This window comes from Carassius gibelio, chromosome A11 (assembly GCF_023724105.1).
Source record: "Carassius gibelio isolate Cgi1373 ecotype wild population from Czech Republic chromosome A11, carGib1.2-hapl.c, whole genome shotgun sequence".
In the NCBI taxonomy this organism is placed as follows: Eukaryota; Metazoa; Chordata; class Actinopteri; order Cypriniformes; family Cyprinidae; genus Carassius; species Carassius gibelio.
Genome location: NC_068381.1, coordinates 3,216,557 through 3,241,009, shown reverse-complemented (window position 1 = coordinate 3,241,009; position 24,453 = coordinate 3,216,557). Strand labels below are relative to the sequence as shown.

Sequence of the window (24,453 nt, the reverse complement as noted above, 5' to 3'; positions counted from 1 at the left end):
GCTTGCAACGACATCTGGTACTTCTCTTAAAGTGACAGCAACCATTTAAAGTACTGTACATATTGTCTGAGTAGGGGACTCGGGAATGATATTCGGACATACTACATCCACCATGTTGTTACATGTCAAACTTCCCCGCCATTCATAAATCCTCTCACCTAGTAAAGTGTCCATCAAATGCACACATCAGAATCCGGGAGGAAGAAGTAGGTCATCCAGGTACTTTCTGGATAAATTTTCAGACAGAGATATGCTGTTTTTTTATTTTTTTATTCTGTGTCATTTCCATTGTGAAACCAGATGTTACACCAAAGGCTACTTAAATTACAATTTAAATAATTTCTGAGATGTATTCCCAGTGCTTTAAGTGGCCCAAAAGAGGTGCCGGTACTCTATTATAGGCTATTTTTTTTCCTTTCCTTTCCGTTTTTTTTTTTTTTTTTTTTATGACTCCCCTCATCCCCCTAGGTAACAACAACTATATTGAAGGGGTTTTATATACAGCAGTCAACATATAAATCCTTTTATTAGTTTGTGGATTTGCTTGAGCTAGAAAGAACTACTGAACATAAATAAAATGTGCAAAATAATTTTTAAAAAATACCCTTAGAAAGAGCTACTGCATTACTGCATTCAAACTCCCAAACTGACTCAAATGATTCGCGAACCCGCTACGAACTCCCGAACTGACTCAAATGATTCGCGAACTCGCTACGAACTCCCGAACCGATTCAAATGATTCGTGATTACCAAACTGACTCAAATGATTCGCGAACCCGCTTTGAACTCCCAAACTGACTCAAATGATTCGCAAACCCGCTATGAACTCCCGAACTGACTCAAATGAGTCGCGATCCCCAAACTGATTCAAATGATTCGCGAACCCGCTTTGAACTCCAGAACTGACTCAAATGATTCGCGAACTCGCTACGAACTCCCGAACTGACTCAAATGATTCGTGATCACCAAACTGAGTCAAATGATTCGCAAACCCGCTATGAACTCTCGAATAGATTCAAATGATCCGCAGCCGCTCCGAACTCCTAAACTGACTCAAATTATTTGCTATCCCCAAACTGACTCAAATGATTCGAGAACTCGCTCCGAACTCCCGACCTGACTCAAATGATTCGCGAACCCGCTCTGATTTCTCGAACTGATTCAAATGATCCGCGAAGCTGATCCGAACTCCCGAACTGACTCAAATGATACACGCTCCATACTCCGAACTAGTGATGGGAAGTTCGATTCTTTTCCGCGAACCGGTTCTTTCGGACGGTTCGATTCAATAAACCGGTTGAAAAAACCGGTTCATCGGTTCTTTCACGCTCGACGTAATGACGTCATTGGCGATGACGTAATGGCGTCACATCTATCAAACATTCAAATATATAAAGTCAGTAATCATAACTTTAGTCAGTTAAAACCTCATAATAATGAAAAGTTTACATTTGAGTTTTGCAACAACACCTAAATACAGTAACAGCAATAATGTGCATATGAGGATTTAAGTCTTGAAGATATAAAGTAAATAAATTAGGTGTCATCAGTGCACAAACCATGATCCACTTAATAAACATAATCCATTGCGATGTATTTGTTATTAAATGAATTTACGTTTCGCCAGATTGCCCTTCATCCAAGCCCTCGAAATACCCGCGCTCATAACATTACTAGTACAGAATCAGAATCAATCACCAAAAGAATCCCTTCGGTTCAGACATGCTGTGAGTCAGTTGGCTTCACGCTGAATCGCGCATGCGCAGTATCATCAGTTCATCGGTTCTCAATTCGGACGCGTCCGACAGAAACGATTCTCGGTTGAGTGTACTGATGATCAAAAAACCGATGCAACCGGTTCTTGACTCGAGAACGAGAATCGCTCTAACCGGCACGTGCTGCAGTTCAGTGTCATCAGCTGCTCTACTCGTGTTCATGTTCTGTTTACTACAAACTCAATTTGTGAATGTCATCAACTATAAATACAGTACTGATATCTCATAAATCATCCCTTATTCCTATTAAACATAAGAGTCTTTAGTCTTAATTATTGTCCAACTTCCCTGAAAACCCATTTGGCCTATACATTATATACAATATACAGATTGGAAACATTAATCTAAAAAAAAAAATAATAAAAAAAATAATAATAAAATATAGTTATTTTATCACACTTTCCGATGTTTAACAAAATACTTACAAAATTACACGCATGCGCAATATCATCAGTTCATCGGTTCTCAATTCGGACGCGTCCGACAGAAACGATTCTCGGTTGAGTGTACTGGTGATCCGAAAACCGAAGGAACCGGTTCTTGACTCGAGAACGAGAATCAGCTCATCGGTTCTCAAATCGGACGCGTCCGACAGAAACGATTCTCGGTTGAGTGTACTGGTGATCCGAAAACCGAAGCAACCGGTTCTTGACTCGAGAATGAGAACTGCTCCAGCAGTGGGCGTGTTTGTTCATTATCTGGCTCGGCTCGGTGTTCATCTTCAGTTCGGTCTTCACAGCATTTCATTCAGTGTACTGTTTGAGTAAATGGATTACCCCGGGATATTGGTTTATTCTGACTCAGAGGGAGTGTCAGTCACGTTAAAAAAGTTAACAGCTTAAGTAATTTGTGGATTTATGCTTATTGGAGACGTGAACCGTTTCAAACGATTCAGTTCGATTTGGTGAACTGGTTCAACCGGTTCACTAAGAAGAATCGGTTAAATTGAACGATTCGTTCACGAATCGGCCATCACTACTCCGAACTAGGAAGAATTAGGAAGCGTGCATTGTGAAGGGCGCTCTGAAAAGCAGCAGCGCAGGCAAAGGATTAAGACCTCTATTAAAACAGATGTCCGAATGAATGTACCGGTACGCTAAAAGCACGTTCTGGGCACAGGGAGAGGTGGCGCTATGCTCAAGAGCTAGATTTGGAAGTGGTGGTACCATACCGGCCCACTTAAAGCACTGTGTATTCCCCTTTAAATGCCCACATGTTCGAAAGCGGATTTTTAAAAATATAGGTAAAAAAAAAATATTTTGCCTAATATATATATATATATATATATATATATATATATATATATATATATATATATTTTTTTTTTTTTTTTTTTTTTTTTTTTTAATCAACAGGGATTAAATGTTGTGTAATTATTCAGGTGAAAAAGCTTTTGAATGTTTTTTTAAGTTAAGAAATAATTGAAAATGTACAATAAATTTGATCAATTAGGTCCACATACACAAGAAAGAAGAACAGTCTAAATCTGTAAGACAGTTTCAAATACATCTGAAAACAGGAATCTACTCTTTCCTCATTGCGGCAGAATGCAGAAAAACATGTGGCCATCAGAAGAAATCAGGAAGTGTTTGGTTACAGTATTAATTGAAGGAAGTCCACAGATTTACCTCTTATTCCAGCTGGCAGTGATGCTGAACGTTCTGATCCTGCTGCTGAACCTCGGAGGAGCTGCGGCTCTCAAGATCTGCTCCTTCAACATAAAGTCATTCGGAGAGGGCAAAATCTCCAAACCAGATGTGCTGGACATTATAGTGAAGGTGAGCGTCCTATGTTTAATACTGCATTCTATTTAATAATTAATGCAAAATTCAAAACGCTTGGATGCTATTTGAATGTATATTTCATAATTCACTACTTTAAATTGTATTGTGTTTTATTCATGTTTGAATGTATAATGAACTTCGTATGGTTTTATGGAAAAACGCTCACCAATACAAGACTTGGCTGCAGTTCCACTCTCTAAACCACTGACTTACTGTGTAAAGGAAGAAAATGTCTTTACATAACAAACCAGATAATATTATGTTTCTAAACATCATTGCATGTCATTATAAGAGGAACAAGACGTTTTGTCGTCTCATTAATTGCTCAGATCTGCCAAGGTACAAAATGTTCAGATTCTGGTGACTGGACATGTGAATGATACTTACATTGTGATGTGATTTTCACGGCATAAACAAACAGTGATGAAATGAATGAATTCACATTGTCACACTGCAGAGCATCAGTCGCTGTGACCTCATGCTTGTCCTGGAGATCAAAGATGCAAAAGGAAAAGCGTTTAATCAACTCATGACTCACCTGAACAGGTGCTCTGCTTAAATACAACAGACATCAGGACATTTCTGATTACATGAGATAGATAAATAACACAAAATGTCTCATGAAGTCTCAATGAATACTGTAAAATGACAAACAAAATACTAAATCTTTGCAAAATGTCTCCACAGCAGGTCCAGGACACGAGCAAATCAATTTAGCTCCGTCATTAGTGAGAGACTCGGGAGAAAGTCATACAAGGAGCAATATGCCTTCATTTACAGGTATGTGTAATTTATCAACAAATATTAAATCATTATTAATGTTATAGCAGCATGCAAGAATAGGTTCATATATGTTTCTTTAGATACACAATGCATGTGGATTGATGCTTTTTTTACATTTAGTGTTAATGTTATCTAAAATTTCCTGTGGGAAAATAAAATTGGGGGTGGGGGGGGTTCTAGGTTTGACTCCAGCAGAAAACAGAAATTTATGTTGGTTTACCAAAGGTGCAGCCGCACAGCAGACATTTAATAGTTTGTCTAAAACTATTGCTAGTTGCTAGATATTGGTATAAGGACTTCCCTGCTGAGAAAAACAATAGTAAACCATCACAGAAATTATAATGGTTTCCACAAAAATACCATTACAAACCATCTATCAACCATTAAGAAATTGTTTAATTGTTTTCTGTAGTGGCCATATATTCCATCAAGCCACCAATAGAAAGCGATAAATGGCCAGCATAGACCAGGTTTCCATATGCATCTACCAAGAGTAAAAAAAGAAATCAGGTTATAATAATAATTCATTTCTGATCATAACAGGCAGAAGATGTTGTCTGTGAAATCCGTATATCAGTATCCAGACGCTCAAACCGGAGATGAAGACGCTTTTGCTCGAGAACCGTTCGTCGTGTGGTTTTCGTCTCCAAAAACGGGTGAGACGTGAAAGGTGAACCTAGACCTCCACACCGATGATGAAATGATGCCAAACATATTTTCATCTGTCTCACTAGAAGTCACGGACTTCGTCATCATTCCCATTCACACGGCTCCTGAAGCGGCTGTGAGAGAAATCGACGAACTCTTCGACGTTTATCAGAATGTTTCTCAGCTGTGGCCTTCAGACGTGAGCGAAGCCTTTCTCTCTCAGACTCCCAACTCACAAACATATGATTCGATTAGAAACAGAAACGTCATTTCCTAATGTTATCTGAACGTTCCAAACGTCCAGTTTTAAAAATGATTTTTCGCGGTTAAAGGAACATTCCATTTGATCATTTTTGTAAACATTGTTACATTTAAATGTTCTCTGAACATTCTGAAACAAGTAGTAACATTAAAAAAGAAACAGATACACATTGCAACTGAAACGTTCCGTGAATGATGTATAAATAATGTTTTGTACTATTAACATTATTAAAGACCAGATAACTCTGAACAAACGTTTCATTACCGTTACTAAAATAATGTTTGCTCATAACTTTGCCAGAACTTTCTGAGAACGTTCAGTTTTGTAGCTGGGTTAATGTCTGTCATACTGGGTTATATAATATTCAGTGCCTCAACAATAAAATCAACAATTCACAAAATCTATTTCACATAGCCTACTGTATAATAGTATAGCCACACATTAGTCTTCTTAGCACACCTGCCAAACAAATTCCTCCTTCTTCTTCTTCTGCACACCTGGTTTCACTCTCAAAGCATCTCTGGTTTCCTCTAAGTTCCTGTTTCCTCGCTCAAGTTTTCATCTTGTCTAATTTTGTCAGAACTTCATCATCATGGGGGATTTCAACGCCGCCTGCCGTTACGTTCCAAAGAGACAGTGGGTGAACATCCGTCTGCGCTCTGAAACTGAGTTTGTGTGGCTGACGGGCGACCAGCTGGACACCTCGGTGAAGACATCTACCAAATGTGCTTATGACAGGTAGACAGATAACACTGCATTTGTTCTGTTGTTGTTGTCATGAACTGACAACCTAGGAGTCAGGTTACATTAACGTTTATGCATTTAGCATACACTTTTATCCAAAGAGACTTGCATTACATTCAAGGTACATATTTTTCCAGTTCATGCTTTTGCTGGGAATCAAACTCATGACCTTGGTGTTTATAACCTTAGTAAGAAGTGTGCTGGAACTTTTGACAAGTTAATCGAGTTCTGCTAGTGTATTATGATTTGCTGTTGTATTTGGCACACTTCTCGAGGGTCTAAAAAGAAAGTGTAGGAATTTCATCTGATGTTATGAAGGACAAATGTCCCCTAACGTCTCTGTTAACTTCATGTGATGACCAACACATTCCCATTTTCTTGTGCTGCAGGGCTGTCCTCCGTGGAGGGAAGATGACTGAGGCTGTGAATCCTGAATCAGTGGAGGTGTTTAACTTTAAAGAGGAGTTTGACCTCACTGAGCAGGAGGTAAATATGATCTCATGAGATTCTAATCTACTCTACTGTTTGGTGTCTGTAAAGGTTTTTTTAATGCATTTAAAATAAGTATTTTCTGCTCACCAAGGCTGCATTTGTATAAGCAAAAATACAGTAAATTGTAAAATATTTTTTCAATTTAAAATAGCGGTTTTCTATTTGGATACATTTTAAAAATGTAATTTATATCTGTGATCAAAGCTGAATATTCAGCATCATTACTCCAGTCTTGAGTGTCACATGATCTTCAGAAATCATTCTAATACACTGATTTGATGCTCAAGGAACATTGCTGATTATTATCAACACCTGATTAATATATCTGTGGAAGCATCTGTCATTTAATATAAATAGAAATCATTTGTAACATAAAAAATGTCTTGAAAGCCAACTTTGATCAATTTAAATAATCCTTGCTTAATAAATATATACATTTAATTTCCCTAAAATAAAATTTTACTGACCCCAAACTTTTGAACGATTTTGTATGTTTGTGACAAAAGTAACAAAACATAAATATCTGAGCTCCGATGCTCCCTAGATGGAAAAAGTTTAAACAGAATTGACAAATGACAAGATTAAGAGAGACCGGGGCAAGTTGTCACAGGTTATATCACAGTTATGCTTTTTTTTTCTTGCAGTAGTTGTGTGTTTATTTCAAACACCTAGTTTAACCTCAATCGGCCATATTGTGCCTTTTCATAAATCACTTAAAGTTGTTAAATGCAAATGTTATATAATATGTATTTATATCTTTTTTTATATCTTTTATTCACACATCAGTGTCAAACATGCACTACAATAATTAGTGTATGTTCAGTCAACTGTATGTTTTCTCCTGTGTTAATTACTCTCAATACATATAGTTTTTTTACTTAAAAGTTTACTACACATAAGCCTGACATAACATTGATTATGTGTAATCTGTGACAACTTGCCCCGGTCAGTGAAGGAAACACTAACAGCTGTGTGTGTGTTCCACAGGCTCTGGCAGTGAGTGATCATTTCCCGCTCTGCATCACAGTAAATCAAGCACAGAGGAAACGATAATAATCTTCTCCATTTACACTTTTACTGCTCGCCTGCTTCATTAATCCTACAGATGAAAATGAGAAACAGCTTATAGGAAAATAAACGAGTTCTAACATAATCTTTGATGCAGAAATCAAGTGTTCAGTGCTTTACTTGTTAATTATGAGCCAGCGGTCTGTAGTGTTGATTTACCAGTTTCTGTGAGACTTTGCAAGACATTGCAAGTGTAATCCATCTACATTTCTCCATTAATTAATCACAACACATGTATAAGTGCTTCACATTGACATTTGCATGTATACTTTTCTGATTTCATTTTAATAAACATTCCACTCAAGTAAATGACACAGACTATTAGATTTAAGGTGAATACCATCTGTTCAAGTTCAGTGGGGTGAAGAAAACATGCACTGGTGTTTCATCAGAGTTGATCAGTTACTGTGTGAATATTAAAATGGCCATTCCTGGCATAGAAAATGTTTCTTACAATCCCAGATCTTTTACAGTTTTACAGTCAATCTCACAGTCACCTGAAGAAACCAAGCCAGTTTAGTGTTTGACATTTCATCCAGACATTTTATAATAATCCTATTAAAAATATTTGTTTTTATATAAACTCCCATTCAAAGGTTTGGGTCGGTGAGATTTATTCTTATGAAAGAAATTAATATTTTTATTCAGAAAGGATGCATTAAATTGTCAAAAGTGGCAGTTAAGACGTTATAAACTATTTTTTATTATTATCATTTGTTAACGGTTTTATTTTAAGTTCAGAAAAATAGAAATGTTGCCTTGACAATGAAAATTAAAATTCATCAAATATTTATATATTTTTGCCATTCCAATGATAGTTTCACATGCACAAAATTGTTTATTTTTTTCTTTCAGGGAATATGAAACTTTATTTATATAAACAATTATAATCGTTGATATACACAATGTAAATCGTTTTGGCTGAATTAACCCTTTAAGCGGGTTTTGCAATTCTCAGATTTGTCCTGAAGGCGGCAGCAGAACATTTCTGAACATGATATTTTCCTATTATCAACAATGAAAGTTAATCATCTATGACTAGCTAACTAACTCACATTGACTTCGCCCTGCCAATACAACGCAAAGGAAATCATTAAATAATGGGCTAGAAATAGGAATGTTTATCTGTAATCCAGGGTCGTTTCTACGGTAACAACGGAACATTCTCAATCAAGGTGGCACCTTAATTCTAAACAGAACAGAGTTCCTCAATTAAAGGAACAGTTCACTAATAAAGACATACGGTCATTTACTCCCCCTCAGAGAATGTTGTTAAAGAAAACTCGTGATAAATATTGAGGCTCCAGCTTCTTAAATCTTGAATTCTTTATTCCAGTCAGTTTTAATAAGCAAAATTTACATCGAATCTATTCAAAGGTTTCACAATAAGGCACCAATGGTTAAATACAAAATACAATTAAAAGTCCCCTCTTGCCCTTAAAACACAAAATACTTCACACCACTGGAGTATCAAAACTAGTAGAATTAAGACAAAGAATGTGAAAGACCTGCATAAATCTATTACTGTGACTTCTCTGGAGTCTAAAATCTTGATACATACCGTCATTCTCATGAAAACGATTCAATATGTAGCAGTGAAACCCGTTAAGATAAATACACTCAATGAATGCACTTCGCTTGATTTGAAGTGATGCATGAAACTTTGATTTATGAGCGAATGAATGTCACTTCCGTACATGCAGTGAGAATCAAACATAGACATGGAAAGGTTATAAAATGTGCATTAAAAGTGTGAGTATTGTTAGAAAGAGACGAGCGATTAGAGTCAATATCAGTAGTAAAGAGTGATTGGGTGTGAAAGCCTGACTGGTTTGTTCATACACCGTCTTTTAACTTTTCAACACTCATCTTTAGACTCGCAATGCTGAACTAAATCAAGAGATGGATTCATGCAACATGCCGTCAACATTACTGTCACAATGCGTCACATTCCAGTCAAAAACCTGATCAAGTGCAAAGTTCAACAGAATGAGGAAGGTCTTCTAGTTGTTATTGTACAGTGTCTTTTTCTCCATCAGGAGTGTTTCTGATTAACACCAGGGGATTATGGGACGGTGACTTGGAAGGGGGAGCCTGGGATGTGCTCATCTCCCCACTTCACAGCCAGAATGTAGCTGCCCCGCTCCTTTAAGACGTAGCTGACGTTGTACTGCATGTTTCCCGTGTGTTTGACCAGGATCTCCTCGCAGGGCGTCAGAGGACCGTGAACGCCGACCAGCAGCATGTTCTTCCCTGGAAACAAACACAAATACAAGGATACAGTAGACAACAGATGGTAAACACAAGTATGCCCAGTATAACATGCTGCTCTGGCAATATTGCCATAATAGAGGGTTAATCAATCAACCAATTAATCATTCTTATGATCGTATGTTATGTGTTAAGTATGGATTCATGAATATAACTACATGATAATATATCTACATTCTCAAAGAACATAGGTTTATACATACATACACACACACACACACACACATATATATCTATATATGTGTGTTTATTATTAAAAAGGAAAATGGAAAATGTATAGAACCTCATCATTACATAAATGAAGACTCGACTTTGTTACTGTGTGAATCAAATTAAAATATCATGCTTTTTAACTGAGTTGAAACAAACGTAGTAATGAAGTGGATTAACATACATTTTTAGAAAAAACAACAACATTTTTTTATGTTTTAAAACCTGTTTTGACCCTTATTCCCAGAATCAGTGAAATTTATGTTTTATATAAATGTATATAAAATTAAAAATAATAATAAAATTTTTTATTCTTCTTCTTCGTATTATTATTAATAATAATAATGTATTGTGTAATGCAGTTTAATAAAATGACTCATCATTTATCCATTTTCCAAACTGTGTATCTTCTGTATGGTATTTATGTAAAACTATAAAATATATGTGACTCTGGAGCACAAATTATACATTTTATTAAAAATTATTTATAAATATTTATAAAAATAACCAAAAATACATTACATGGGCCAAAATAATAGATTTTTCTTTTAAGCCAAAAATCATTAGGATATTAAGTAAAGATCATGTTCCATGAAGATATTTTGTAAATATCCTACCATAAATACATCAAAACTTAATTTTTGATTAGTATTATGTATTGCTAAGAATTCATTTGGACAACTTTAAAGTGATTTTGTTTTCACCCTCAGATTCCAGATTTTCAAATAGTTGTATCTCGGCCAAATATTGTCAGATCATAACAAATGATACTTATGACTGGATTTGTGGTCCAGGGTCACATATAATAAATGAACCTTTGGTCTTAAGTATGCTGAAGTATATGCATACACTTGATTAGGATTTGTAGGAGCTTAGGACAGAATGTAAAGTGCATCAGCTTTTTGTTGAATGCGTACGCATTTGTAATAAACTTTTATAATTTAATCCACTTTTATAGGTCATCTCGCTCATGCTCAAGTTGTCCTGAATAACCCGAGATCTCACCTGCTTTACTGCAGTCCACAGAGAAAGACGCTTTCTGGCCCACGAAGGCCTTGCTGAGACCAGGACCTCGACTGAGAACCTTACTGGCGTCAGAAGCGGCTCTGGGAGACGTGCTCCTCGCCCGGTTCACCGGATCCACCGTCAGAGTGGACATCTCACTGGCGTTCGTCACGTTCACCAGCCGTGGCCCTGAACACCACACAAACCCATCTCAGTCCATCAGCACCCAACAACACCACTTCAGTTCAGACCGGTCCGCTTCTGCTCACCTGTGACTCGGGCTTTAAACGGGCTTCCGCTGATGTGGTTAGGGCCGCCGTATTTGATAGTGATGATGTAGTTCCCAGGGGCCATTGGTGTGTAGTGCACTTTAAAGCCTTCGGGACACTCCTGACACTCCATCTTGACCTTCGACGGGCCCTCGATGGTGACGGCCAGAGATCCCGCTCCTGCTTTGGTGTTATTGATGGTAAACTCGGCCTGGTTACCTGTCAGACGAGACGTGAGAGTCAATATGACGGGAGTGCGAGAATGTAGGATGCTGCTTTTGAAAGTATGATAAACTGTTTCATGACAACTACAATATTCTCACTTCCTGTTTCCTGTCAGCCATCAGTGTTGGCATCATCGTGAGAATATCATGCTACCATCCTTTTCTACTTTCTATAGTATGCAGTAGGCTTTATGCATGGAAACTAAACATCCTACTGCATTTGCCAAATTGCATAGTGAATAACAAAGTGATACCATAAAAAAAAACATTAATTTATTTTCAGGCCATAAATAAATAATTGAAAGTTCGATCAAGTATTAAGCTTACATTTAAAAAAAAAAAAAAAAACTGGATTTTAATGCAAAACATTTGAACTTGAAGTTATACAAGAAACTACGTGATTAAATTCATCAATAAAAATGCATTATTAATTGATATTATTAATTATATATAAACAGTATTTTAATTATAATGTAACATAATAAATGAGGTCGAATTTATTAACATGAATGTATTATTAATTAAGATTATTAAATTATATATAAATATATACAGTTATTTATAGTTTTTAATCATTGAATATAAATTAATTAAACATGAAATCAAATTTATAAATATAAATGTATTAATTTATATTATTTAATAATATATAAATAATTTATTTGATTATTTAATAATATAATATATGAATTAAATATCAGGTAACATTAATAAATATAAAGGTACTTTTAATTTATATAATTTAATTGTATATAAACTGATTAAAATTTATTTTGATAATATTAATATAATATAATGAATAATGCATGCAACCTAATGAGGTCATGATGTGAGAGTCTACAGTATTTTGCTACTAATGTAGAATTGGGAAATATTTATAGTCGCTTTATATATACAGTATCATGCATGATGGATTAAAGTGTGTGTATTTTATTGTGAACACAGTTTGTGAATTATAAACAGCGATCAGTCGACTCACTATCAGACACAAGCAGCTATTCTGACACTTTTCATCATAAAACCTCATTTATTCTTGCCTCCAAGTCAACCCTCTGGCTTTTTGCTCTAGTTTTATGCAGCTGAAATACATTTCAAGGAACCGTATTAATGCATGCCTCCATGAGCTTTACTCTTTTTCTTCAACTGGACAAGTTAGCATGAAGACATACATTTGTTCTGGATCTGATCCATGAGAAAGAGCTTAGGTAATCCAAGATCCTTCTGTTTAAATCATTTTGCTGAAACAATAAGTGTGTTCAGCGTGAGCCACTTCCTCTCCACATGCCAAGTCAAAGGAAACATGCAGAGATTAATATTCATAGTGTGGAAAACACAGATTGACAGCGAACGGGAAACCGTGCGTAGGCTTTTATTTTAGCATGATTGTTTTTAGCCCTGTGCCAGAGAGTACTGAGTGTCACCTGTGCTTCCTCTTTCCAGCCCGGGACCGTAAGCGGTGACGAGGCCAGCATCGCCGCTCTGTCCCGGTTCTCCCACACGGACCTGGAACGGACTGCCTGGGATGTGCGTCCCGTTAAACTTCACGTCAATCATGTGGATGCCGTTTTCTCGTGGGATGAAACGGATGGCGTACTTGTCTGGAAAACAAAGTGCAAATTAACCAGAGAACAAAAAGATAACATAAATGTAGATAACATAAACATGACATAAATAACGTCAATCAAGGATATCATATTATGCACATTTTCTACATTTAAGTGCATGTATTATATAAAAAAAATTAATAGCAAAGTTTATATATTAAATATTTAAGTTAATATACATTTAAAATGTTCTATATTTGAGTTTTGATATTTAATATTTTCATTATTAAACATTATATACCTTTATATATTTAATAAGTTTATGCATTTAATATTTTATATATTGAACATTTTCAATAATGAACTTTATATAGTCAAAATGTCTATACATTTTCTATATGTTTATTATTTGCAATACTGAACTTTATACATTTTATATAGTTTATATATTCAATATTTAAAAATACCGAAGTTTATGCATTTACCATTTTCTATATTTTAGTTCATATAGTTAATATTTACTGTTTTCATATTTAAGTTTTACATTAAATATTTAAACTTGTAATTAATGAAATTTATATTTAATCTTATATATTAAATATTTTCTATATTTAAGTTATTGAACTTAAATATTTTAGTTTATATGTAATATTTAAATCGATATCGAAATGTGTAAAATATTTAATGTTTTCCTAAGTTTATATATTAAATATTTTCCATACATTTATTTATTTAACAGGGACAATGCATGTTAATAAACATTAGTATGAAATACAAAATACAATCCAGATTATTAAAAATATATATATTTAATATATTTACATTTATACATATAATATTTAAGTTAACACAATAAAAATTTTGTATATTTAAGTGTATATATTTTATGCATTTAACTTTATTCAATTTTTTATAACATTTTTATTACAGAAGTTAATATTTGAGTTTACATTTAATATATTTAAGTTTATGTAATATTTAGATTTTTGTGCTAATTGTCACACAGTCAAAAACAGGATTTTTGGTGACGTTATGCTTGTAATAAATATAAATGGGTTGTGATTCTGATTTCACTCTGAATCTAACACACACAACTCTGAGTGAAATGCATCATTTTATGAAAGTGAACTGGGCTGTGAATGTGCATTCATGATAACTTACTGGGTAATAAAACAGATATTTTTATGACAGAAAATGATTTAATCTCATCATCCTGATCCTCTGACCTTGCTCTAGTTCAGACACCACACACTCCTCCAGGGCTCCGGACGGACTGTGAACTTTAGCATCCACGTGACCTTTTGCTCCGTTCAGACGCACTGCGAATGATGCCGGCTGATTCACCTTCAGCCCCGACTCCTACATCAGTGAACCCACAGCTTAGAACATCTCTCACACACACACCAGTGCATTCTGGGAAGGATTGCTGATGCTCTACCCTTGATACACTACCCTTTATAAGTTTGGGGTCAGTAAAAAGGATCTTCTGCTCACTAAAGCTGCATTTATTTGATCAGAAAAATCAGTAAAAATTGTGAAATAGTATTCAACTGTTTTCTGTGTGAACATACAGTAAAACGTAATTTATTTCTGTGATCAAAGCTGAATTTTCAGTCTTCAGTGATCTTCAGAAATCATTCTGATATGTTGATTTGCTGCTCGAGAAACATTTCTGATTATCGTCAATTTTGAAAACAGTGTATTTTTCGTATTACGTATTTTTGTGAAAACTGGTATTTTTGTTTTTCAGGATTCTTGGATGAACAGAAAGCTCAAAGGAGCAAAATTTATTTAAAACAGAAATCTTTTGTAACAACAGAAATGTCTTTACTGTCTCTTCTGATCAATTTAATGCATCCTTGCTCAATAAAAGTATTAATCTCTTAAAAAATAAATAAATAAATAAATAAATCTTAGTGACCCCAAACAGTATATTTACGGATACAATGCATATATTTTTAATTACGAATTAATCCAAATTTATTAAATTATATGGTTTTAAATGTTTATAAAGTGCATCAAATGGCATAATCATAAAATAATAATGAATAAATTACTTATTTTTTAATAAAAGTAATAAAAAGCTAAGTATTTGTGACTCTGGAGCACAAAAGCAGTCTTGAGTCTCTGGGGTGTATTTATAACAATAGCCTAAAATACATCGATTGGGTCAAAATAATAGATTTTTCTTTTATGCCAAAAATCATTAGGATATTAAGTAAAGATCATGTTCCATGAAGATATTTTTTAAAGTTCCCATAAATATATCAAAACGTAATGTTTGATTAGTAATATGCATTGCTAAGGACTTAATTTGGATAACTTTAAAAGTGATATTTCTTTTCAGTTTTGTTTATTTTTTTGCACCCTCAGATTCCTGATTTTCAAATAGTTGTATCTCTGCCAAATATTGTCCGATCCTAATAAACCACACATCAATGGAAAGCTGATTTATTCAGCAATTTTTCAGATGATGCATATATCTAAATTTTGAAAAATTGTGGTCCAGGGTCACAAATATAAAACATCACACATTCAGATGTTGATCTCTCACCTGAGCTCACCTAAGATCAGCTAAAGCTGAGAGAGACACCAACATTTGACAAGAGACCATCTACAGGGTTTGCTAAACTACAGAGAATGATGGGTAAGGGTTGGATGGAGGTTTCTAGCGGTCGGTGTGGTTTCCTCTCTCTGCTTTAACTGATTCTACTGTGAGCTTTACAAGAGCTGGTTCTGTTACAAGCCTTTAAATGAAACACAAGAGAAACACCAGAACACCACACAAAGACGACTGATGTCCACCAGCTATTCACAGACACCATCACCAGAGAATATATACACACCAAGTAGTGTAGATAATCTGTTCTGAACACTGATAATAATCAGAAATATATCAGAATGATTTCTGAAGATCATGTGACACTGAAGACTGGAGGAATGATGCTGAAAATACAACTTTAGATCAAAGAAATAAATTACAATTTACAATATACTGATATAGAAACCAGCGGTTTTAAACTGTAATAATATTTCAAAATTTTACTGTATTTTTAATTAAATAAATGCAGCCTTGGTGATGTTTTATTCAGTTGAAAAAGCTTGAAAAATGTATTTGTAATTTGTGTCGCCATCTACAAGTGGCCCAAAAGAGGTGCCGGTACTCTATTATAGCAAAAATAAATTATCTTATGTTTTTTTGTTTTGTTTTTGATGACTCACCTCATCCCCTGAGGTAACAACAACTATATTGAAGGGGTTTTATATACAGCAGTCAACAGGCGCCCTTAATAATAAATCCTGTTATTAGTTTGTGGATTTGCTTGAGCTAGAAAGAACTACTGAACATAAATAAAATGTGCAAGTTATTTTTAATAACTCCCGAACTGACTCAAATGATTCGCGAACCCGCTACGAACTCTCGAATTGATTCAAATGATTTGCGAAGCCGCTCCGAACTCCCGAACTGATTCAAATGATTCGCGAACCCACTACGAACTCCCGAACTGATTCAAATGATTCGCGAACCCACTATGAACTCCCGAACTGACTCAAATGATTCGCGATCCCCAAATTGACTCAAATGATTCGCGATCCCCAAACTGACTCAACTGATTCGCTATCCCCAAATTGACTCAAATGATTCGCGAACCCACTATGAACTCCCGAACTGACTCAAATGATTCGCGATCCCCAAATTGACTCAAATGATTCGCGATCCCCAAACTGACTCAACTGATTCGCTATCCCCAAATTGACTCAAATGATTCGCGAACCCGCTACGAACTCCCGACCTGACTCAAATGATTCGCGAACACGCTCCGATTCCTCGAACTGATTCAAATGATTTGCGAACCCGCTTCGAACTCCCAAACTGGTTCAAATGATTCACGCTCCATACTCCGAACCTGGAAGAATTAGGAAGCGTGCATTGTGAAGGGCGCTCTGAAAAGCGGCAGCGCAGGCAAAGGATTAAAAAAAACCTCTAAAAACTGCTAAAATCACGTTCTGGGCGCACGGAGAGGTGGCGCTACGCTCAAGAGCTATATTTGGAAGTGGCAGTACTGAGTACCGGTGCGTACCGGCCCACTTAAAGCACCGATGCTAATATATTTAAATATTATTTAATGCTATTAATTTGAAAGCACTGTTGGCTAGTCTGAGGACTGAATAGCTGTGGACATGCGTCTGTGTCGATGTTTCCTCATGTCTCACCTGAAGACTGGTAACAGTGAGTCGCCGAGCGTCGTCCACAGGAGCGTAAACGGGAACCAGGTAAGGGCTGTCAGGAATGTGCTCGTCGTTGAACTTTATAGACACTTCGTAGTCACCTGCAAAACAGAGTTGCTCGGGATAAACAGCTTTCCAGACGGAGCACAGGACGGATGCTTGTGTGTGTTTATACCAGGTTCTTGAGCTACATAAGAGACGCCGCAGGATCCATCCTTTCTCTCCTCAAAGCTGATTTCTGCACGACTGGGACCCTCAAGAGCGATGGACAGACCCCCGGCGCCGGCTTCACGCGTCCACACATTAAACTCCGCTACACGAGCACAGGAATGAGATGAACGTGTGTTTAAAGGAGGTTTTTACTAAATTAAATGAAAGCATTAAAATGAATTAAACATTTAATTACAGGCAGAACAATAAATACTACAATAAAAATATAACTTTATAATATTTATATAATGTGTAATATCTTAAGAAGGTGCCTAGGTTACATATTTACGATTGAAATTAAAATGAAATCAGTGTATAATTCAGTTACAGAAAGTACAACATGATATAGGCATACGAACATACAGACAATTTATAATTTTATTTAACATCACCATTTGGAAAGTAACTAAATTAACATTTCTTTATGGAAATTATGGTGAATAATATAGTGTAATAAAAAGCATAAAAAGCTTTTTTTTTACCCTGATATGACTTTTTTACTAATTTTTGTATTAATTATTTTTTAACTAAAATTAAAATTAGATTAAAATATTAAAATAAATGGAAGAGATTTTTCAGGTTTTTTTTTTATCTAAAACGAAAATGTAAAATGTAAAATGTAAAATAAAAAAAGATATTTTCTGCATTTTAACTTAAAATTATTGTACATTAAAAAATATAAAAACAAATACAGAATTGTATTAAAATAAATTAGAGGCAGTACAACGAATATTACCAAATGTATAACATTTTGAGTAAAGAACATAAACAAATCATTTTTTTTCAAAGTAACATTTAAAGAAATTTTAAATTTTTTCAACTAAAATGAAAATGTAATTAAAATATTAAAATAAAAGTTATTTTGCAATTTTATGCTAATATTACTGTACATTAAAAAAACTATGTAATGTATCTATGCAAAGGCATTACAAGAAATATTACCTAAATAAACTAACTGTTACACCACCATTACACCATATTTTACAAACTTTACCACTTTTTTTTCCTTCAACTACAATCTTAGAATAAATGGAAATTTAATAATAATAAATAAAATAATAAATAAAATAAAATAATTAATAAAATTAAAAAATATAAAATTATAAAATAAAAGAAAAAAATAAATAAAAAAAATTAAATAAAATAAAAAAATAAATAAAAGAAAAAAATAGAAATAATCATTGCAAGAAGTACTTAAAACAACAACAACATAAAAGCACAATAACATTTCATCAGCGTTCATACCTGGCACCCCCATCTCGGCCTTCTCCAGACCCGGCCCACCCGCTCGCACCTGACCGGCTCCTCCTTCTCCCAGCGGGCCGACGGTGAACTGGAAGGGGCTTCCCTGCACGTGCTGCCCGCGGTACTTCACGCTCACCGTGTGAACGCCCATCTGGTGAGGCACGAAGCGCACGCAGTAGGTGTGATCTCCCACCGCCACCATCTCAGCCGCTTCGGTGGCTCCTGACGGGCTGGTGACCTGCGCCGAGACGTCCTGGAGATCCATTCCTGGGAGAACAGAGAGCGATGGGACCGACGTCTGAGCTTTCTCAAGGCTTTTCAAGCAACATTCAGAGACGAGACTTACTGTTCATTATTTAAATCACCCTCATGCTGCTTTCTACAATACAACACAAAAAGACTGAAAGCAGCATGAACATTTGTCTAAGCATCTCTATTTGCATTCAACGGAAGAAGAGCCAATTTAGTACAATTATATTATATTTATATAATTTTTTTGTTAATATTTAGAATTTTATTTATTCATTTATTTAAAATTTTATTTTTAGTTGAAGTTCTAGTAATTTTGTTAATTTGTTTTTGTAATTTGTAAACAATGCACTGTGCAATAAGCAAAGAAAATAATATATATATTTTTTTAATTTCACTTTAAATAAAATTATATTTAACTATTACATTTAAAATCCTAATTAGATTTAATTAGTATATTTTCAGCTTTCACTTTAATTATATTTACATTTATAGTAATTTTGTTGTGTTTTTGTAATTAATATTAGTTTTTTTTAAGGAATTCATGGTGTAATGAGCAAAAGATGACATGATGACAAAGATATTTCCCACCCTTTTAACAAGAAATAAAATTACATTAAAATATTTCAAATGTAAATCAGATTTTATTTTCATATCATTTGAAGTTTTAGTAATTTTGCTTTGGTCATCTTTCAGTTTTTTTGTAAACACATCCTGTAACGAACAATGAAGGTGTAAAAATGTCTCTTTTTACCTCGAAATAAAATGACAAAACATTAAAATTACAACGTGAAGTAATCACTCACAACTTTCATTACTAAGATAAAGTAACTTTGTTTGTAATGAGCAAAAAAGATTACATGCATATTTATTTTTTAGTTATTATAGAGGATAATAAACTACTTTTATGGACACCCACACTCTGCCCACCGTAAAGCGTGTCGACCCTGAGCTGCTCTGACCTTTGACCCCGAGCCGAACAGAGCAGTGGGAGCGACAGAGAGCAACTCAAGAGCCAAAGCCAGAAGAAACCAGGTCACTGACAGTCACAGACGCAGAAAAGACAAGAAAGAAGACAGAAACAAGTGAAGAAACACAAAGGACAGAACAAGCATTGCATCAGGCGAGAAAAACAGGAAAGTTGGGAAAAAGATAATAGAGTACAGAGGAAGCATGTCTGATATTTGTCAGTTATATATGAGCTCAGAGTTGTTCAGGTGAATATGGGATGAAGTGAGGGTTTGTGTGACCTGTGTTAGATCTCCATTAACTCTCCATTCAAATCAATACAATCAAATCACTCATGGAAGCAGTCTGCATGATCCGGCTTTAGTTTTACTGGACAACTGAAGGCCTGCTCACACCAAGACTGACGCGAGGATGACATCACATGCTCTTTTGCATTCTCTAATGTGAAACATAATGGCAAAGTTGTTCTTTTTAAAAAATTGTGATCTAAAAATATGTCTTAAGACGTGATAATGATACTGTTTGTCATGAAGTTACTGTAATATAGCATATCTATGTTGGGCTAACTAAAAACATTTTATTGGGTGTAATTTTTTTTTTTTTTTTTTTGAAAAATATGTATAAAAGGTGAAATAATATGATGAAATTTTTTTAAATAATTTTACATTTCACAAATGGCATTCACAGCTATCAAATATCCACCCAATTCTCATATAGTATCTCATTGGATTAATAAATTAAAATGTGTGTATGTATATACACACACACACACACACACACATATATATATATAAGGCTGTTTGATTTATTTCAATTGATTAATTTATTTGTTCCAAAGATAAAACTACATTATTAAAAATATTAGAAATATAAAAAACGAATAATAATTATTAAAAAAAAAAAAATTCACAGGGCAAATTTACATCATCCATCTAACCTACAGGTATTATCTTACTAGTTTGTATATAAAACATATTTGTGCAATAAGAAAAGGACATAAAATAGGATTGTTTATTACAATAAATGAATTTATTTCAACCAAAAGGTAAAATAAAGTTTCTCAATAAATAAATATATAAAAAAATTCATATATTTATTTATTGAGAAACTTTATTTTACCTTTTGGTAGAAATAAATTCATTTATTGTAATAAACAATCCTATTTTATGTTCTTTTTATGTTCCTATTTAATTTTCCATTTTAAATAGTTTTGAATAATGTGACATGCACTAGAAAATGACCAACATCGTCTTATTAAACACTGTTTGTGCTTGTTAGAGAAACGAGGAGAAAACTGCTCTCTCTCACACAGTAAGACATCTCAGACTCGTACTGGAAGTGATTTAGCGAACCGTGCGCCAAGCGACACACTTCACATGAATGAGGCAGCGTTTCCGTCAGCGTGAGACGTGTGTGAGCATCTCCCAGCATGCACCGCTGAAAATCAAAGCAGACACTTCAGCACGGCCTGCATACGTCGTCTTGTTTCCCAGAGCCATGTGTTTTGGCTTTACCACGTGACGTGAGCCAGCAGGACAACAGCACGTTCATTTGTTTTGTGCTTTTTGGTGCCTGCCGTTCCTGTCGAAGACTGAGCTACAGTGACCTTCTGACATAAAGTGGATGAAGTGGTAAATAATTCAGGCCTATTCTACTTTAAAACAGGAGAATCTGAATCAGGATTCACCGAGTCTTCATTGAGTTGATACGAGGGAGTTTCATACCTGGGATCTTCAGGTTGAGATCACAAACACTTCCCACACTAGAGACTGAAGCGGCTGTCTGACGCCGAGTGATGCTCTCGCGGATACGACCGTCTCCCGTCACTTTCACGCTGAACGGACTTCCTGTGAACACAGAGATGCAATAAACGTCACACAGAATTATGAGAACGAACGAAGGAGAAATCTCTGATGCTGATTAAGCGTGTTTATTTGATCAAAGAATATAGTACAAAGCAGTCAAATTGTGAATTATTATTACCATTTAAAATCACTGTTTTTTATACTGTGAATCTACAGTAAAATTGTATTTATTTCTGTGATGCACGGCTGTATTTTCAGCATCATTCCTCCAGTCTTCAGTGTCACATGATCTTCAGAAATCATGATAATATGATGATCTCAAGAAACATTTCTGATTATTATCAACGCTGAAATCACTGCTGCTTCATATTTATGTGGAAACTGTGATACATATTATTTTTCAGGATTCTTTGATGAACAGAAAGTTCAAAAGAACAGCATTTATCTGAAATAAAATATTTTAAAAAATTTTGTAAACTAAGTGTATTTTCTGTCATCATACAGTATATATTGTGCAAAATGCTTAGTATTCAATTTTTAATATAGTCTTTTGACAAATAAACAGGTCAAATCACACCTTACATATATAAAAAAAAAAAATATATATATATATATACAGTTTATATAAGGTATAAATAATTAAAAAATGTATTATTATTTAAATAAAAAAATAGTATCTTTGTTTAATTTATTTTTAAAAACAAAAAGGTATTCATGTATGTGTTCCGAAAAAACACATAAAAAATAAAATAAGATTGTTTAATTGATTACAATGAATTTATTTATTAGTCAAAAGGTAAAATTACTCATAAAATAATTAAATAATATATTAAATAAATAGAACAAAATAAAATTTAAATCTAGTGTGAACAATTTTTTTTAACAGTTTGATTTCATATATAAAGAATTTAGTCATTGCACTAGAAAATGACTTATATTGCACAATACGCTTAATACTTAATTCTGTATACTGTCTTTTGCCAAATAATCTCTGAAAAAGTCAAATTACACTTTATATGGAGCACATTATAAATGATACGCAAGGTTTGAATGATGCTTGAGCAGGAAAGTCTGTTCACCTGGGACGTGCTCTTCTGCAAATCTGATGGACACGATGTAGGTGCCCGGCTCGGTGGGACAATACGAGACGCCACAGGTGCCGTCCTCCATGTCCTCTGTCTGTATGTCCACCTTACTGGGACCCTCGATGGACAGCGCCAAACCACCGTACCCTACGAAGACCGATATGAGTCTCAGAACTGCCACAGATTAGATGCATCATGCTATTAATGTTAAACGACATGCTACCTGAATGCATGGGAAATTAATCCAACAAGAACTATTATGACACCTTTATTATATCAACGACTAATTGCATAAATATTTGTAGTTCTTTGGGTAAGTGGGAAATGATTTGCCGCTGTGGTACCGATTACTTTCTTATTTCCAGCTTTGAGCTGCTCTGCACAAACTGTTTGGGTTATATTCTTAGCAATGAAGGGGATTTGTGAGCTTGAGAAAACAGGATTATGATATTTATTGTGGTTAGGATGAAACACCTGTCATTTTCTACATTTAACACTAATATCTTTGTTAAAAGATATTATTTAGGAATTATATTATATCATAAATTAGACGTTACTGATTATTATTGTGTTAAATAAAAAATAACCTAATTAATAATTAATCAAACAAACAACAGTTATTAAAAACATCTAATGATTCGTAATACTAAAACAACAAAGAGAGAAAGAAAGAAGGGAAAAAAGAAGGAAAGAGAGAAAGAAAAAAGAAGGAAAGAGAGAAATAAGGAAAGAGAGAAAGAAGGGAAGAAGAAAGAAAGAAAGAAAGAAAGAAAGAAAAAAGAAAGAAGGAAGAAAGAAAGAAAGAAAAAAGAAGGAAAGAAAGAAAGAAAGAAAGAAAAGAAGGAAAGAGAGAGAGAAGGAAAGAAGGAAGGAAGAAAGAAAAAAGAAGGAAAGAAAGAAAAAAAGAAGGAAAGAGAGAGAGAGAAGGAAAGAAGGAAGGAAGAAAGAAAGAAAAAAGAAGTAAAGAAAAAAAGAAGGAAAGAAAGAAATAAGGAAAGAAAGAAGAAAAGAGAGAAAGAAAGAAAGAAATAAAGAAATAAGGAAAGAAAGAAGGAAATAAAGAAATAAGGAAAGAAGGAAAGAAAGAAAGAAAGAAAGAAGGGAAAAAAGAAAGAAAGAAGGGAAAAATGAAGGAAAGAGAGAAAGAAGGAAAGATAGAGAGAAGGAAAGAAGAAAGAAAGAAAGAAAGAAAGAAGGAAAGAGAAAGAAGGAAAGAGAGAAAGAAAGAAAGAAAGAAAGAAGGAAAGAGAGAAAGAAAGAAAGAAATAAATAGAGAAAGAAAGAAGGAAAGAAAGAAACAAAGAAAGAAGGAAAGAAAGAAGGAAAGAAGGAAAGAAAGAAACAAAGAAAGAAGGAAAGAGAGTAAGAAAGAAAGAAAGAAAGAAGGAAAGAGAGAAAGAAAGAAATAAAGAGAGAAAGAAAGAAGGAAAGAAAGAAACAAAGAAACAAAGAAAGAAGGAAAGAAAGAAAGAAAGAAGGAAAGAAAGAAACAAAGAAAGAAGGAAAGAGAGTAAGAAAGAAAGAAAGAAAGAAAGAAGGAAAGAAAGAAACAAAGAGAGAAAGAAAGAAAGAAAGAAAGAA

The 24,453-nt window shown here is 34.3% G+C and overlaps 2 protein-coding genes across 4 annotated transcripts in view; one reads left to right on the top strand and one right to left on the bottom strand.

The window, feature by feature from the left end:
* Positions 1-113: 113 nt before the first annotated feature.
* Positions 114-7,865, top strand: LOC128022029 (deoxyribonuclease gamma). Of its 2 annotated transcripts, none has more exons than XM_052609235.1 (9): positions 114-206; positions 3,416-3,553; positions 4,017-4,105; positions 4,250-4,339; positions 4,886-4,998; positions 5,077-5,189; positions 5,833-5,990; positions 6,386-6,482; positions 7,476-7,865. In XM_052609235.1, the coding sequence occupies exons 1-9, from the start codon at positions 123-125 to the stop codon at positions 7,539-7,541; spliced, it is 948 nt and encodes a 315-aa protein (XP_052465195.1). In that variant the 5' UTR covers positions 114-122; the 3' UTR covers positions 7,542-7,865. The 2 variants fall into 2 exon arrangements, with proteins under 2 accessions (XP_052465195.1, XP_052465194.1); XM_052609234.1 differs by having other exon boundaries at positions 4,247-4,339.
* Positions 7,866-8,864: 999 nt separating this feature from the next.
* Positions 8,865-24,453, bottom strand: part of LOC128022028 (filamin-B) — a 78,224-nt gene continuing 62,635 nt past the window's right edge. For both annotated transcript variants that reach the window (XM_052609231.1, XM_052609233.1), the window contains 10 exons: positions 22,867-23,019; positions 21,707-21,829; positions 18,765-19,031; positions 17,485-17,622; positions 17,295-17,410; positions 14,306-14,438; positions 12,957-13,133; positions 11,312-11,530; positions 11,043-11,231; positions 8,865-9,809 (listed from right to left, as the gene is read on the bottom strand). In XM_052609231.1, coding sequence (XP_052465191.1) covers positions 9,622-9,809; positions 11,043-11,231; positions 11,312-11,530; positions 12,957-13,133; positions 14,306-14,438; positions 17,295-17,410; positions 17,485-17,622; positions 18,765-19,031; positions 21,707-21,829; positions 22,867-23,019 — 1,703 coding nt within the window. In that variant the 3' untranslated portion in view covers positions 8,865-9,621. The remainder of the gene's footprint in view (positions 9,810-11,042; positions 11,232-11,311; positions 11,531-12,956; positions 13,134-14,305; positions 14,439-17,294; positions 17,411-17,484; positions 17,623-18,764; positions 19,032-21,706; positions 21,830-22,866; positions 23,020-24,453) is intronic.

Bases quoted from the DNA above. Each gene is read 5' to 3' on its own strand.
- LOC128022029 (XM_052609234.1), top strand. From the start codon at position 123: ATGTCAAACTTCCCCGCCATTCATAAATCCTCTCACCTAGTAAAGTGT. The intron at 207-3,415 runs GTAGGTCATCCA...CTCTTATTCCAG, and splicing joins TCAGAATCCGGGAGGAAGAA to CTGGCAGTGATGCTGAACGT. The intron at 3,554-4,016 runs GTGAGCGTCCTA...GTCACACTGCAG, and splicing joins TGCTGGACATTATAGTGAAG to AGCATCAGTCGCTGTGACCT.